This window comes from Sciurus vulgaris (assembly GCF_902686455.1).
Source record: "Sciurus vulgaris genome assembly, chromosome: 4".
In the NCBI taxonomy this organism is placed as follows: Eukaryota; Metazoa; Chordata; class Mammalia; order Rodentia; family Sciuridae; genus Sciurus; species Sciurus vulgaris.
In genome coordinates, this window is record NC_136464.1 from 248,842 (window position 1) to 262,339 (window position 13,498).

Consider the following 13,498-nt stretch of genomic DNA (forward strand, 5'->3'; position numbering starts at 1 on the left):
TCCTGGAGGGGTGGCCAGGGTAGGTGGCAAATGGAGCACGTGCTCCTGGACGGCAGTGCTCAAGGGGGGCGGGAAGGCTGTGCTCACATATGCACTGATCATGTGACCAAGTGTCCAGGATGTGCTGGGATCCAGACCAGGACACTTGTGAGAGGTGGGCCTGAGGTACACTAGCTTCCTGCTGAGGAGTACGTCCCTGCCTGCACATCAAAGGTGGTCACCATGGGACCTTCATCGGGGAACCTCACCCAACATCTCAGGACAGCTGCTAGGAAAACCATGGGCTGGGAACAGGCAAAGCATGGGTCACACAGGGGCACAAAGCTCAAGGAGAGGCAGAGAGGGGGCCCAGGACACAGGGGGACCCTGGAGCACAGTCCTGGAGGACTGGCGAGGAATGAGTGAGGCCAAAGGCACTTGAACAACATGTGGTTTGAGAACGAGGGCAAGGAAGACCCCAGCCTGCTGGGTTCATCTCATGCTCTGGACACACAGCTCACAGTCCCAGAAGGTCATCTCAGGGTCATCGTGGGCTGGGCCAGGGGCCACCACTCTCTTCACTCCCAGCCTGAGCTCCAGGAACCAGGCTGCCGGGAGCCCCACCTGAGATTAGGAGAGAGATGTGCATGTGGTCCTCAGGGACTTCCCAGAGCCCCCAGTGCTCAGCTCCTGGTCCCCATGGCAGGGGAAGCCGCAGAGGGATGGACGGGCTGGGTGCAGCCGTGGGATTTGTTCTAACATGGAGACCCTCCAACTCCACCAGCCACCCAGGGCCTCCCTTTCAGCCTTCAGGGACCTGGTGTTGGAAGCACACTGAGCACAGCTCCAACGGGAAACAAAGGGAAGCAGGACCTTGCTGGGCACCATCCTGCCCACTGCAGGATTCCAGCCTACGCAGCAGCCTTGAGGGACAGGGCTCTGTCCAACGCCCCGGCCTGAGATGCAGTGAGGACCCAGACACACAGAAGCAACACTCGGGACCTTTAAATGTAGGTGCTGGCCAGAGCAGAGCCCTGCACGTGGGAGCAGTACAGCAAGAGCAGCACCACGGACCCCAGGGCACAGAGGTGCACACCTGTGGGGCTCAGCAGGGCCCCAGCCTCCTCCCCCTCATCCTGGTGGCCCTCCTCGGGCTCTGCTGCATCGTCATAGTCCTCCTCCTGCACGGGGTCCCTGGATTCTGGGGACGCGTCATCTCTCTCCCCGACAGGGACAGCTTCGATGTCCTCATACACGCCCTCCGAGGGCTGCTGTCCAGACAGTCCAGAACCTGCGAAGGCAACCACTCACAGAGGGACCACCCCTGCAGACGGAGCCCCTCCCACTGGCCCTGGAGCCTCTCACACATGCAGAAACCCAGCTCCTCTGCAACAGCCTCTGCACAGCAGGACCTTCAGTCATGCTCTGCCCCACCCTAGACCACAGATCAAAGGGTCCTGGGGGGAAGGGGTCAGTCCCAGGCCCTGGACACGCCCTGACGGGCCCCAGATAAAAGGGCAGCGTGAGGGATGGATGAGAGACTCCTTGGTGCCCAGGAAAGAGGACTCTCTTTGTAGGTCTTCTCAAAACGGAGTGAGACTCAAGCCCAGGTCCCGGGTCCCCGACACCTTGTGGCTCCACAGAAACTCACCTAGCGGTGGCTGCTAGGAAGACCCTGCAGCAGGCAGGACAGCGGCCAGAGCAGAGAGGGCCTGCCCACTGGCATCCCTAGAGCTGCCCCAGACTCCGCCCCCAGGGACCCTGCTCCCCATGCCCACTCATCCACCTACCCATGCAGGCAGCGCTGCTGTGGCACCTCTGGACACCCAGCACCACGAGGACGAGGCCCAGGACACAGCCAAGGACTAGGCAGGCGATCCCAGGCAGGGTCCAGGCCTCAGCAGCAGGTGGAGGGGCCAGGGAAGGGGCTGTGGGGGCAGGAGGGGCCTCCTGAGTACTGGCTGCCTGGGGCATTGTGACCCTGGGTCTGGATGACCTCAGCCTCTCGGGGGCGGAGTGCATGGGGTGGGCCTCAGTGCCACCCCCACAGGCAGTGCTCCCCCTCAGATGGCCAGAGGTCCCATGGCAGAGGTGCCTAGCGGGGAGGCCCAGGGTTCAAGGCTCAGGTGAGAGGATACGGACAGGACTGCCCAAGTGCCCAGGCCCCAGTGGAGGGCTCAGAACAAAGGTCCTGGTGTGAGGGCCTGGGTAGAGGGCTCGGAGCTCAGCCAGGAAAATCCAGGGGACAAGGCCCAGGTGCGAAGGCCCAGGTTCGGGGCACAGGACTCACGACCAGCCCATGCACCCAGGAAGAGCACTATGCGCCTTTCTGCCCCTGCCTCTGCTCTGCTGTGGATCTAGAGCCACAACATCCCAGAAGCCACAGCAAGCAAGGGCCCACCCCAGGCACCATGGAAAATCCCTCTGAGGCCAGGGCCTGGGCCTCGGCCCCTCACAGGCTCCTCACCCACCCAGGCACAGGAAGGACAGCTGCTGTCATCAGGGAAGGGGCCTGGATCACCTGATCAGGGTCTGACCAGACACCTGCTCCCAGAGGTCCCCAGGGCAGTCAGAGCTGAGCCCCACTGCAGGGCCTCTAGGCACACAAGGACTGGGGGTCGGTGGGGACAGGATGCCACCTACCAGATGCAGTGGTCCCAGGGACACCTGCTGGAGAAATATGGCCTGAGCACCAGCATGGGGAGGCAGAGGCGCCCCAGCAGCACCGACCTGCCAGCACCCAGGGGCTGCCTGGCCACCCTCGGCAGAGGCACCCAGGACCCAGGTGGCAGCCTGTGCCAGGAGCACCCAACCGAACCCTGTGGGATGTGGCCGAGCAGAGGAGGGGGACGCAGGCACACGCCCCCGGGCGCCCGCCCCCGGGGTCCCGCCAGCTCACCTGAGCAGCGCACGCCCGCGTCCTCCTTGTGCTCGCAGTCTCCACGTCCCCAGGGCTCCGCCGGGCAGCCCCACAGGGACGCCTCGCTGCCGCGACACCCCACCTCATCCAGCCACACCGGCCCCGAGCCAGGGCCGAAGGCGGCGCCCCGCAAGGCATCCACCGCCCGTCCGCAGCCCAGCTGGCGGCACACGACCTCGGCGTCCGCCAGGTCCCAGGAGTCGTCGCACACGGTGCCCCAGGAACCCCCCGTGCCAGAGCTCCACGCGTCCAGAGCAGCCGTCCTCGCCGCCGCGCAGGCGCACCGCGCCCTCCTCTGGAATGGTGCAGAGGTTACCTCGGGCCGCACCAGCGGGGCAGGGGCACCTGCGTGCCGACAGAGGCATACCTGGGCAGCTGAGGGCTGATGAACAGTTGATGGTCTGCTCACCTTCCTGAGGAACTTCTGCTTCTCTGTGTGGAATTTGGACACATCAGTGTCTGTGTGCTCAGCCACTTAATCTGTGGAATACTAGTTTCCTTCCCCTTTTCCTTCCTGTCTCCCCCTGGATCAGGAGTTTCTGTTTCTTTTGGGGAGAGAGCTTCACACCTGAGGGGATCCACACACTGTTCCTGGCGGACTGTCCTTAAACGTTGCTGGGTGCCCAGGGGTGCTGTTTCCCCCACTGGTGGAATTCCAGGGGACTGAGCTGGCTCCAGTTGGAGCACACTCAGCACAGAGCCTCAGGAGCCCCAGTGCAGGAACCCACCCCTCAGCCATCCACAGGTACTGCCTACCTCCTCGGCTGTCACCTGCGCAGAGGACCCAGGCCTCCTCCCCGCTGGAGCAGGAATTCTGGTTCCAGGGTGCTGAAGGGCATTGCCACAGGATCCTGTCGTGCCTGTGCCTACAATGAATGGAGGCCACCCAGCGAACCACGGGGAAACGCCGGCTTCCTGCCTCAGTCAGCAGTTGCCCCTGGGGCCCACAGCCCAGCTGCATGCACAGGATCCCAAGGGAGGTAGAGCTCAGGGTCTGGCAGACACTGCCCCAGGTCCCATTGTAGAAAATTTCCAGGCGCCCAGCACATGGCTGGCTGCCGTTCTGTAGCCTCAGATATGTGAACCCTGCAGACAGATGCTGGTCAGCAAGGCAGAGCTCAGGAGGAGTGGAGGTGTGGGAAGGGGTGGACCCACTGCACCCACCTGAGCAGAAGACCCCAGCGTCCTCCTTGTGCCCACAGTCGTGTTGTCCCCAGGCTCTCGACGGGCACTGCCACAGAGCAGACTCATCGCCCATGCAGGCCAACTCGTCCATCCAGATGGGTCCAGCCCCAGCCCCAAAGTGGGCGGACCCCGGTGCGCTCAGGGCGTGGCCACAGCCCAGCTGCCTGCAGACGACGTGCGCGTCCTGCAGGTCCCAGGAGTCGTCGCACACGGTGCCCCACTCGCCCCCGTGCAGCACCTCCAGGCGCCCGGCACAGCGCCCTGGCCCAGCGGACAGCCGCACCCGCAGGCTCCCTGCGGAGAGACTGAGTCAGGGGCGCCTGGACTCTGGGGGCCAGGGGGCTGGGGGAAGAGACTGTTTCCACACTCACCAGAGCACACGACGCCCACGTCCCGCGAGGCCCCCGCGGGCACCCGCTGGAACGTGGACACATTGCACTGGGTCAGGCGAGTCTCGGAGCCCATGCAGCGCGCGCGGCTCAGCCACACCCGCAGGGCACCGCGGACAGGGGCGGGCGCATCGTAGGCTCGCTCTGCCCTTCCGCACCCCAACTGCCGGCACACCACGCTGGCGCCTCGCAGGTCCCAGGCGTCGTCCAGGACGCGGCCCCATGCACCGTCTAGGGCGACCTCCACTCGGCCATCGCAGCGGCTCTGACCGTCGCTCAGACGCAGGGCGTCGAGGAGACCTAGAGGAGCAAGAGGGGTCCCATGGTCTCAGGGTTAGTGGCCCCGGCCTAGAAAGGGGCAAAGCCCACCCCGCAAAGCCCCGCCCACTCTCAGCACACTTGGAGTGCGCTCTCTGAGCACTTTTCCAACCTCCTGCCGACCTCCCTCTTCCTCTGCCACGATCCTACTCACCCACCTGAGCAGAGGGCAGAGGCCGAATTTCCTGGGGCACAGGCCTGGGCCCCCAGCGTGCTCACCGGGCAATTCCACAAATAGGGCTCTGTCCCCACACAGTGAAATACATCTGGCCAGAGGGGAGCTCCTCCTTCCCCAAAGTGGCCTCCTGGGGGTGTGGCCACAGCCCTGCCGCAATTCAGCTGGTGGCAGAGGACGGTGGCATCTTCTAAGTCCCAGTGGGTGGCACAGAGGGGCGCCCAGGACCCCTGCACCTGGAGCTCCACGCGGCCCTCACAGCTGCTGCTGCCATTGACCAGCCGGAATTCTGGGGAGAGACGGAGTCCTGTGGCCCGGATTCCAGAACTGCTGTTCCCTTTAAGCCTCCTTACACTCTGCACACACCCAGTCCTGGCACAGGTAAGGTAGGAAGTACAGCTTTGCTGGTGGAATCACCAGGGGCAGGTGGGGGCACTCCAAGTATTGGTGCTGTGTATCAGCTGGGGAATGTGCCCAAAGAACTCATGGGAGTGAGTTCTATGAGAAAGAAGCAACTACTCACAGCAGGAAAGGAACAAAGTTCAAACTCTGGCTCAGAATCGGGAGAGACCCAATGCAGAATTAGTCTGAAAATCCTAGGAGAGTAATAGTTCCTCCCCTCTTCAAAGGAAATCTCTGTCAAATCTCACTAACCTTACACTTCTGCAGACTATCAAGACTGCACATGGGGGAACAGTCTGCACAACAAACTCAGGTAAGCTGCCAGAATGTGCAGGTGACTAAAATCCACAAGCTCTGGATAAGGGCCACTATCGTGTCTGGAGGTCCTCCTCCCAATATTCAAAATGTCCGTTCTTAACAACAAAGTTACAATTCTGGCAAAACACAGACCAACTGAGAATCTCCAAAATTAACACCGTTTAAGAGAACTGTGGATGCCACCAGGCTAAGGGAAGTCCTAGAAGAGAGAGAGAGACAGAAAGAACATTTGAAGAAATCAGTATTTGATCAATCGTAGGAAGGTATGTATTGCGCATCCAGGAAGCTCAAGAAACACTGAGTAGGTGATACTCATCCACGTACACTTGAACCACTAGGTATATTTCCAAAGGAAAGGGGGTCAGTGTGTCTTAAACGTCATCTGCATGCCCACATTCATTCCAGCACTCTAATAGTAGCCACGACACGAACGACCCCATGTCAAGGGGGGATGGACAAAGAAAATGTGGCACTCACACAATGCAGGCCTGTGTCACCCTTCACAGGAAGGAAATCCTGTCATGTTCAACATGTGGAAGAACCTGGAAGCTGCTGGTTATGCTCAAAGGCCAGGCCCAGGAGGGCAACTGCCACATGATCTCATGTGCATGTGACATCTGAAGAGTCAAACTCAGGAAGAACAGAACAGGAGGGACTGGAGCGATGTTAGTCAAGGGGACAAATGTCAACTGGACAGTAGAAATGAGTTCAGGAGGTCTACTCTACAACTATGATCACTACAGACGTGTTACCTCTTCAAGAGGCCCAGGGAGTAGACTAAGTGTTCTCCCTGCAAATAAAAGACAACTGTGCGAGGTAATTCAGATGCTCAGTGGCTTGATTCAGCCATACTTATCAAACATGACGGTGCACACCTGAAAAATACTTAAATGTGTCAATTTAAATAACAGATAAAACAATGAAACACTATTGTTATGCTGAAAAACTAAATACAAATAACATTAGCAAAAGCTCACTACATTATAAAAATTATAGTCAAACTGTGAAAAGACAAAAGGAGTCATAGGAGCAGCAACAAGAAGTGACCCGTCACATACTATAGGGACTCACAATGAGGTGAGCACCCAGGTTCCCATCAGTCCCCATGGTGAAGACAAAAGGCAGGATACCATGCAAAGGTCTGTCAGGAAACAACCATCAAACAAGCATTCTACATCCAGCAACACTATTTTTCAAAACTAAAGGAAAAAATAAGACATTCTAAGACAAAGCCCACTGTTAGTAGACCTTCCCCCAAAGGAACAGTAAAGAGTTCTTCACATTGAAATGAGAAGCCAAAGAAGAAACACTTGTAAAGGAAACCACATAAGGAAACACAGAAGCCAGTGTGACTGTGTTCTTGACATTTTCTCCTACATTAGATACAAAAATATACATAAAAGGCACATATCTGTGTAAACAACATAAAGGGAGAGACAGTTATGTAGACCAGAATATTTGTGTATCTTTGGATTTTGTGAGGAGAGTGGATACCAGGGATTCAACTCAGGGGCACTCAAACACTGAGTCACATTCCCAGTCCTTCTTTTGTATTTTATTTAGAGACAGGGTCTCACTGAGGTGCTTAGTACCTGCTATTGCTGAGGCTGGCTTTGAACTCAATTCCTCTTGTTTCAGCTTCCCAAGCCCTGGGATTACAGGTGTACATCACCTGGTCTGGCAAGTAACTTTGAATTCTGAAGCTGTTTCCATCAATTTGAAAGACAAGACATTGTTACAAGTTTAACATTTTAATTGGAACCCCCAAGTTACCAAAAAAAATTTATTTCAAATATAATGAATTTGCAATCTCATGGCTTCTAAGCTATTCTCAAACACCAAAATATCAGGCAAAAATGAATCCATCAGTTTATGCACAGATAAAGGGTATGCCCAGAAACACACTGTCTCTAGAGATATGGGACACGCTCCAGCACATGACACACATCAGAACACACTGTCCCTAGGTGCAGGGGACACCCTCCAGGACACTAAACAGGTCAAGATGAACTGTCCCTAGGTGCAAGGAAACCCTCCAGGACATTCCACAAGTCATGAAGCACTGTCCCTAGGAGCAGTGGACACCCTCCAGCACACTCCACACATCAGGACGCACTGTCCCTAAGTGCAGGGGACACCCTAAAAAACACTCCACACATCAGGACGCGCTGTCCCTAGGTGCATGGAACACCCTCCAGCACACTCCACAGGTCAGGACACACTGTTCCTAGGTGCAGGGGACATCCTCCAGCACACTCCACAGATCAGGACGCACTGTCCCTAGGTGCAGGGGACACTCTCCAGGACACTCCACAGGTCAGGACGCACTGTCCCTCGGTTCAGGAGACACTCAACAGGACATTCCACACGTCAGGAACACTGTCCTAGGTGCAGGGGACACCTCCAGCACACTGCACACGTCAGGAACACTGTCCTAGGTGCAGGGGACACCCTCCAGCACACTCCACATGTCAGGAACCCTGTTGTAGGTGCAGGGGACACCCTCCAGCACACTCCACACATGAGAAACACTGTCCTAGGGGCAGGGGACACCTTCCAGGACACTCCAGAGGTCAAGACCAATGTCCCTACGTGCAGGGGACACCCTCCACGACACTACACAGGGAAGGACAAACTGTCCCAGGGTGCAGCGTACACCCTCCAGGACACTCCACAGGTCAGTACACACTGTCCGTAGGTGCAGGGGACACATTCCAGCACACTCCACACATCAGGAACACTGTCCTTAGGTGCATAGGACACACTACTGGAGCCTCCACAAGTCAGGACACACTGTCCCTAGGTGCAGAGGACACCCTCCAGGACACTCCACAGTTCAGGAACACTGTCCCTAGGTGCAGGGTACACCCACCCTCACACTCCACACTTCAGTACACACTGTCCCTTGGTGCAGGGGACACACTCCAGGAGACTCCACACGTGAGGAACACTGTCCCTAGGTGCAGGAACAGCTCCAGGACACTCCATAGGTCAGGAGCACTGTCGCTAGGTGCAGGGGACACCCTCCAGGACACTCCACAGGTCAGGACACAGTGAACCTAGGTGCACGGGACACAATCCAGGACACTCCACAAGACAGGAACACTGTCTCTAGGTGCAGGGGACACCCTCCAATACACTCCACAGGTCAGGACCACTCTCCCTAGGTGCAGGGGACAACCTCCACGACACTCCGCACAACAGGAACACTGTCCTAGGTGCCGGGGACACCCTCAAGCACACTCCACACGTCAGGAAAACTGTCCTAGGTGTAGGGGACACCTTTCACGACACTCCACAGTTCAGGAACACTGTCCCTAGGTGCATGGTACACCTGCCCTCACACTCCACACTTCAGGACACACTGTCCCTTGGTGCAGGGGACACACTCCAGGACACTCCATAGGTCAGGAGCACTGTCGATAGGTGCAGGGGACACCCTCCAGGACACTCCACAGGTCAGGACCACTCTCCCTAGGTGCAGGGGACAACCTCCCCAAAACTTCGCACGTCAGGACCACTGTCCCTAAGTGCAGGGGACACCCTCCAAGATACTCCACACGTGAGGAACACAGTCCCTAGGTAGAGGGGACACCCTCCAGGACTCTCCACACGTCAGGAACACTGTCCTAATGCAGGGGACACCCTCCAGCACACTTCACACGTCAGGAACACTGTCTTAGGTGCAGGGGACAATCTCCAGGACACTCCACACTTCAGGAACACTGTCCTAGGTGCAGGGGACACACTCCAGCAACTCCACATGTCAGGAACAATGTCCTAGGTTCAGGGGACACCGTCCAGCACACTCCACACGTCAGGAACACGGTCCTAGGTGCAGGAGACACCCTCTGTGACACTCCACCGGTTAGGACCACTGTCCATAGGTGCAGGAGACAACCTCCAGGACACTCCACAAGTCAGGAACAATGTCCCTAGGTGCAGGGGAGACCCTCCAAGACACTCCACAGGTCAGGAACACTGTCGCTAGGTGCAGTGGACACCCTCCAGGACACTCCATAGGTAAGGAACACTGTCCCTGGGAGCAGGGGACACCCTCCAGCACACTCCACACGTCAGGAACACTGTCCTAGGTGCAGGGGACACCCTCCAGCACACTTCACAGGTCAGGAACACAGTCCCTAAGTGCAGGAGACACCATCCACGACAATCCACAGGTCAGAAACACTGTCCCTAGGTGCAGGGGACACCGTCCAAGACACTCCACAGGTCAGGAACACTGTCCCTAGGTGCAGAGGACACCCTCCAGCATGCTCCAAATGTAAGGGACACTCTCTCCAGGTGCAGGGCACACCCTCCAGGACACTCCACAAGTAAGGAACACTGTACCTAGGTGCAGAAGACACCCTCAAGGACAATCCATGGTTCAGGAAAACTGTCCCTAGGTGGAGGGGACACCCTCAAAGACACTCCACAGGTCAGGACACACTGTCCATAGGCGCAGGGGACACCCTCCACGACTCTCCACAGGTCAAGATACACTGTCCCGAGGTGCAGCGGACACCCTCCAGGACACTCCACAGGTCAGTACACAATGTCCCTAGGTGCAGGGGACATCCTCCAGCGCACTCCACACGTCAGGAACTCTGGCCAAGGTGCAGAGGACCCCTCAAGCAAACTGCACACTTCAGGAACACTGTACTAGGTGCAGGTTCACCCTCCAACACACTACACACGTCAGGAACACTGTCCTAGGTGCATGGGACACCCTCCAGGACACTCCACAGGTCAGGACCACTCTCCCTAGGGGCAAGGGACAACATCCACGACACTCCGCACAACAGGAACACTGTCCTAGGTGCAGTGGACACCCTCAAGCACACTCCACACGTCAGGAAAACTGTCCTAGGTGTAGGGAACTCCCTCCAGAACACTACACAGGTCAGGACTACTGTCCCTAAGGGCAGGGAACACTCTCCAGGACACTCCACACGTGAGGAACACAGTCCCTAGGGGGAGGGGACATGATGCAGGACACTCCACATTCAGGAACACTGTCCTAGGTGCAGCGGATACCCTCCAGGGCGCTACAGAGGTCAGGACACACTGTCCCTAGGTGCAGGGGACACCCTCCAGCACACTCCAAATGTCAGGAACACTGTCCCTAGGTGCAGGGGACACCCTCCAGGACACTCCACAGGTAAGGAACACTGCCCCTGGGAGCAGGGGACACCCTCCAGCACACTCCACACTTCAGGAACTCTGTCCTAGGGGCAGAGGACACCCTCCAGTACACTCCACAGGTCAGGAACACTGTCCCTAGGTGCAGGGCACACCGTTAAGACACTCCACAGGTCAGGAACACTATTCCTAGGTGCAGGGGACACCCTCCAAGACACTCCACAGGTCAGAACACTGTCCCTAGGTGCAGGGGACACCCTCCAGCGCACTCCACAAGTCAGGAACACTGTCCCAGGTGCAGGGGATTCCCACCAAGACACTCCACAGGTCAGGTACACTGTCCCTAGGTGCAGGGGACAGCCTCTGAGACACTCCACATGTCAGGAAAACTGTCCCTAGGTGCAGGGGACTCCCTCCAGCGCACTCCACACATGAGGAACACTGTCCCTAGGTGCAGGGGACACCCTCCAGCACACTCCACACGTGAGGAACACTGTCCCTAGGTGCAGGGGACACCCTCCAGCACACTCCACACGTGAGGAACACTGTCCCTAGGTGCAGGGGACACCCTCCAGGACACTTCACACGTCAGGACACAGTGTCCCTAGGTACTGGGACACCCTATAGGACAATCCACCGGACAGGAACACTGTTCCTAGGTGCAGGAGACATCATCCACGACACACCACAGGTCAGGAACACTGTCCCTAGGTGCAGGGGACACCCTCCAAGACACTCCACACATCAGGACACACTGTCCCTAGGTGCAGGGGACACCCTGGCGGACACTCGAAACTTGAGGAACACTGTCCCTAGGTGCAGGGGACCCCCTCCAGGACATTCCACAGGTCAGGAACACGGTCCCTACGTGCAGAGGACACTCCTCAGGTCAGGACACACTGTCCTAGCAGGGGACATCCTCCAGGGCATTCCACAGGTCAGTACACACTCTCCCTAGGTCCAGGGACACCCTCCAGCACACTCCACATGTCGGGAACACTATCCCTAGGTTCAGAGGATACCCTCCAGGACACTCCACACATCAGGAACACTGTTCCTAGTTGCAGGGGACATGCTGCAGGACACTCCCCAGGTCAGGAACACTGTCCCTAGGTGCCGGGTACACAACCCAGGACACTCCACACGTCAGAAACATGTCCCTAGGTGCAGAGGACACCCTACAGTACACTGCACAGGTCAGGACACACTGTCCCTAGGTGCAGGGGACACCCTCCAGCACACTCTACAGGTCAGGACACACTGTCCCTAGGTGCAGCGGACACACTCCAGGACAATCCACAGGTCAGTACACACTGTGGCTAGGTGCAGGGGACACCATCCAGTGCACTCCACAAGTCAGGAACACTGTGGCTAGGTGCAGGGGACCCCTCCAGCACACTCCACAGGTCAGGAACACTGTCCTAAGTGCAGGGGACACCCTCCAGCACACTCCACACGTCAAGAGCACTGTCCCAGGTGCAGGGGACAATATGCACGACACACCACAGGTCAGGTACACTGTCCCTAGGTGCAGGGGACAGCCTCCAGCGCACTCCACACGTCAGGACACACTGTCACTAGGTGCAGAGGACACCCTCCAGGACACTCCACACGTGAGGAACACTGTCCCTAGGTGCAGGGGACACCCTCCAGGACACTCCATAGGTCAGGAACACTGTCTCTAGGTGCAGGGGACACCCTCCAGGACACTCCACAGGCCAGGACACAGTGTCCCTAGGAACTGGGACACCCTCCAGGACACTCCATCAGACAGGAACACTGTCCCCAGGTGCAGGGGACACCCTCCAAGACATTCCACAGGTCAGGAACACTGTTCCTAGGTGCAGGAGACACCATCCACGAACTCCACAGGTCAGGAACACTGTCCCTAGGTGCAGGGGACACCCTCCAAGACACTCCACATGTCAGGAACACTATCCCTAGGTGCACGGTTCACCCTCCCTCACACTCCACACGTCAGGATACACTGTCCCTACGTGCAGAGGACACCCTCCAGGACACTCCACACGTGAGAAAAACTGTCCCTACATGCATGGGACACGCTCAATGACACTCCACAGGTCAGGAACACTGTCCCTAGGTGCAGGGGACACGCTGCAGTACACTCCACACGTCAGGAACACTGACCCTAGGTACAGAAGACACCCTCCAGGACTCTCCACACGTCAGGAACACTGTCCTAGGTGCATGGGACACCCTCCAGGACACTCCACAGGTCAGGACCACTCTCCCTAGGTGCAAGGGACAACCTCCCCGACACTCCGCATGTCAGGAACACTGTCCTAGGTGCAGGGAACACGCTCAAGCACACTCCACATGTCAGGAACACTGTCCTAGGTGCAGGGGACATCCTCCAGGACACTCCACACGTCTGGAACACTGTCCCTAGGTTCAGGAGACACCATCAATGACACTCCACAGGTCAGGAACACTGTCCCTAGGTGCAGGGGACACCTTCAATGACACTACACAGGTCAGGAACACTGTCACTAGGTGCAGGGGACACAATCCAAGACACTCCAAATGTCAGGAACACTGTCCCTTGGTGCAGGGGACACCCTCCAGCAAACTCCACACGTCATGAACACTGTCCCTATATGCTGGGGACACCCTCCACCACATACTGCAGGTCAGGACACAAGGACCCTA

General features: G+C 57.8%; 1 protein-coding gene across 1 annotated transcript in view; it reads right to left on the minus strand.

Annotated features, from left to right (window-relative positions):
• Positions 1-633: 633 nt before the first annotated feature.
• LOC306660471 (scavenger receptor cysteine-rich domain-containing protein SCART1-like) overlaps positions 634-13,498 on the minus strand; it is a 97,388-nt gene continuing 84,523 nt past the window's right edge. Inside the window, 10 exon segments of the mRNA XM_079138745.1 lie at positions 634-1,270; positions 1,770-1,907; positions 2,623-2,649; positions 2,879-3,128; positions 3,130-3,194; positions 3,267-3,331; positions 3,649-3,985; positions 4,064-4,378; positions 4,456-4,773; positions 4,950-5,255. Of these exon segments, the coding sequence (XP_078994871.1) occupies positions 984-1,270; positions 1,770-1,907; positions 2,623-2,649; positions 2,879-3,128; positions 3,130-3,194; positions 3,267-3,331; positions 3,649-3,985; positions 4,064-4,378; positions 4,456-4,773; positions 4,950-5,255 (2,108 nt within the window). The 3' untranslated portion in view covers positions 634-983.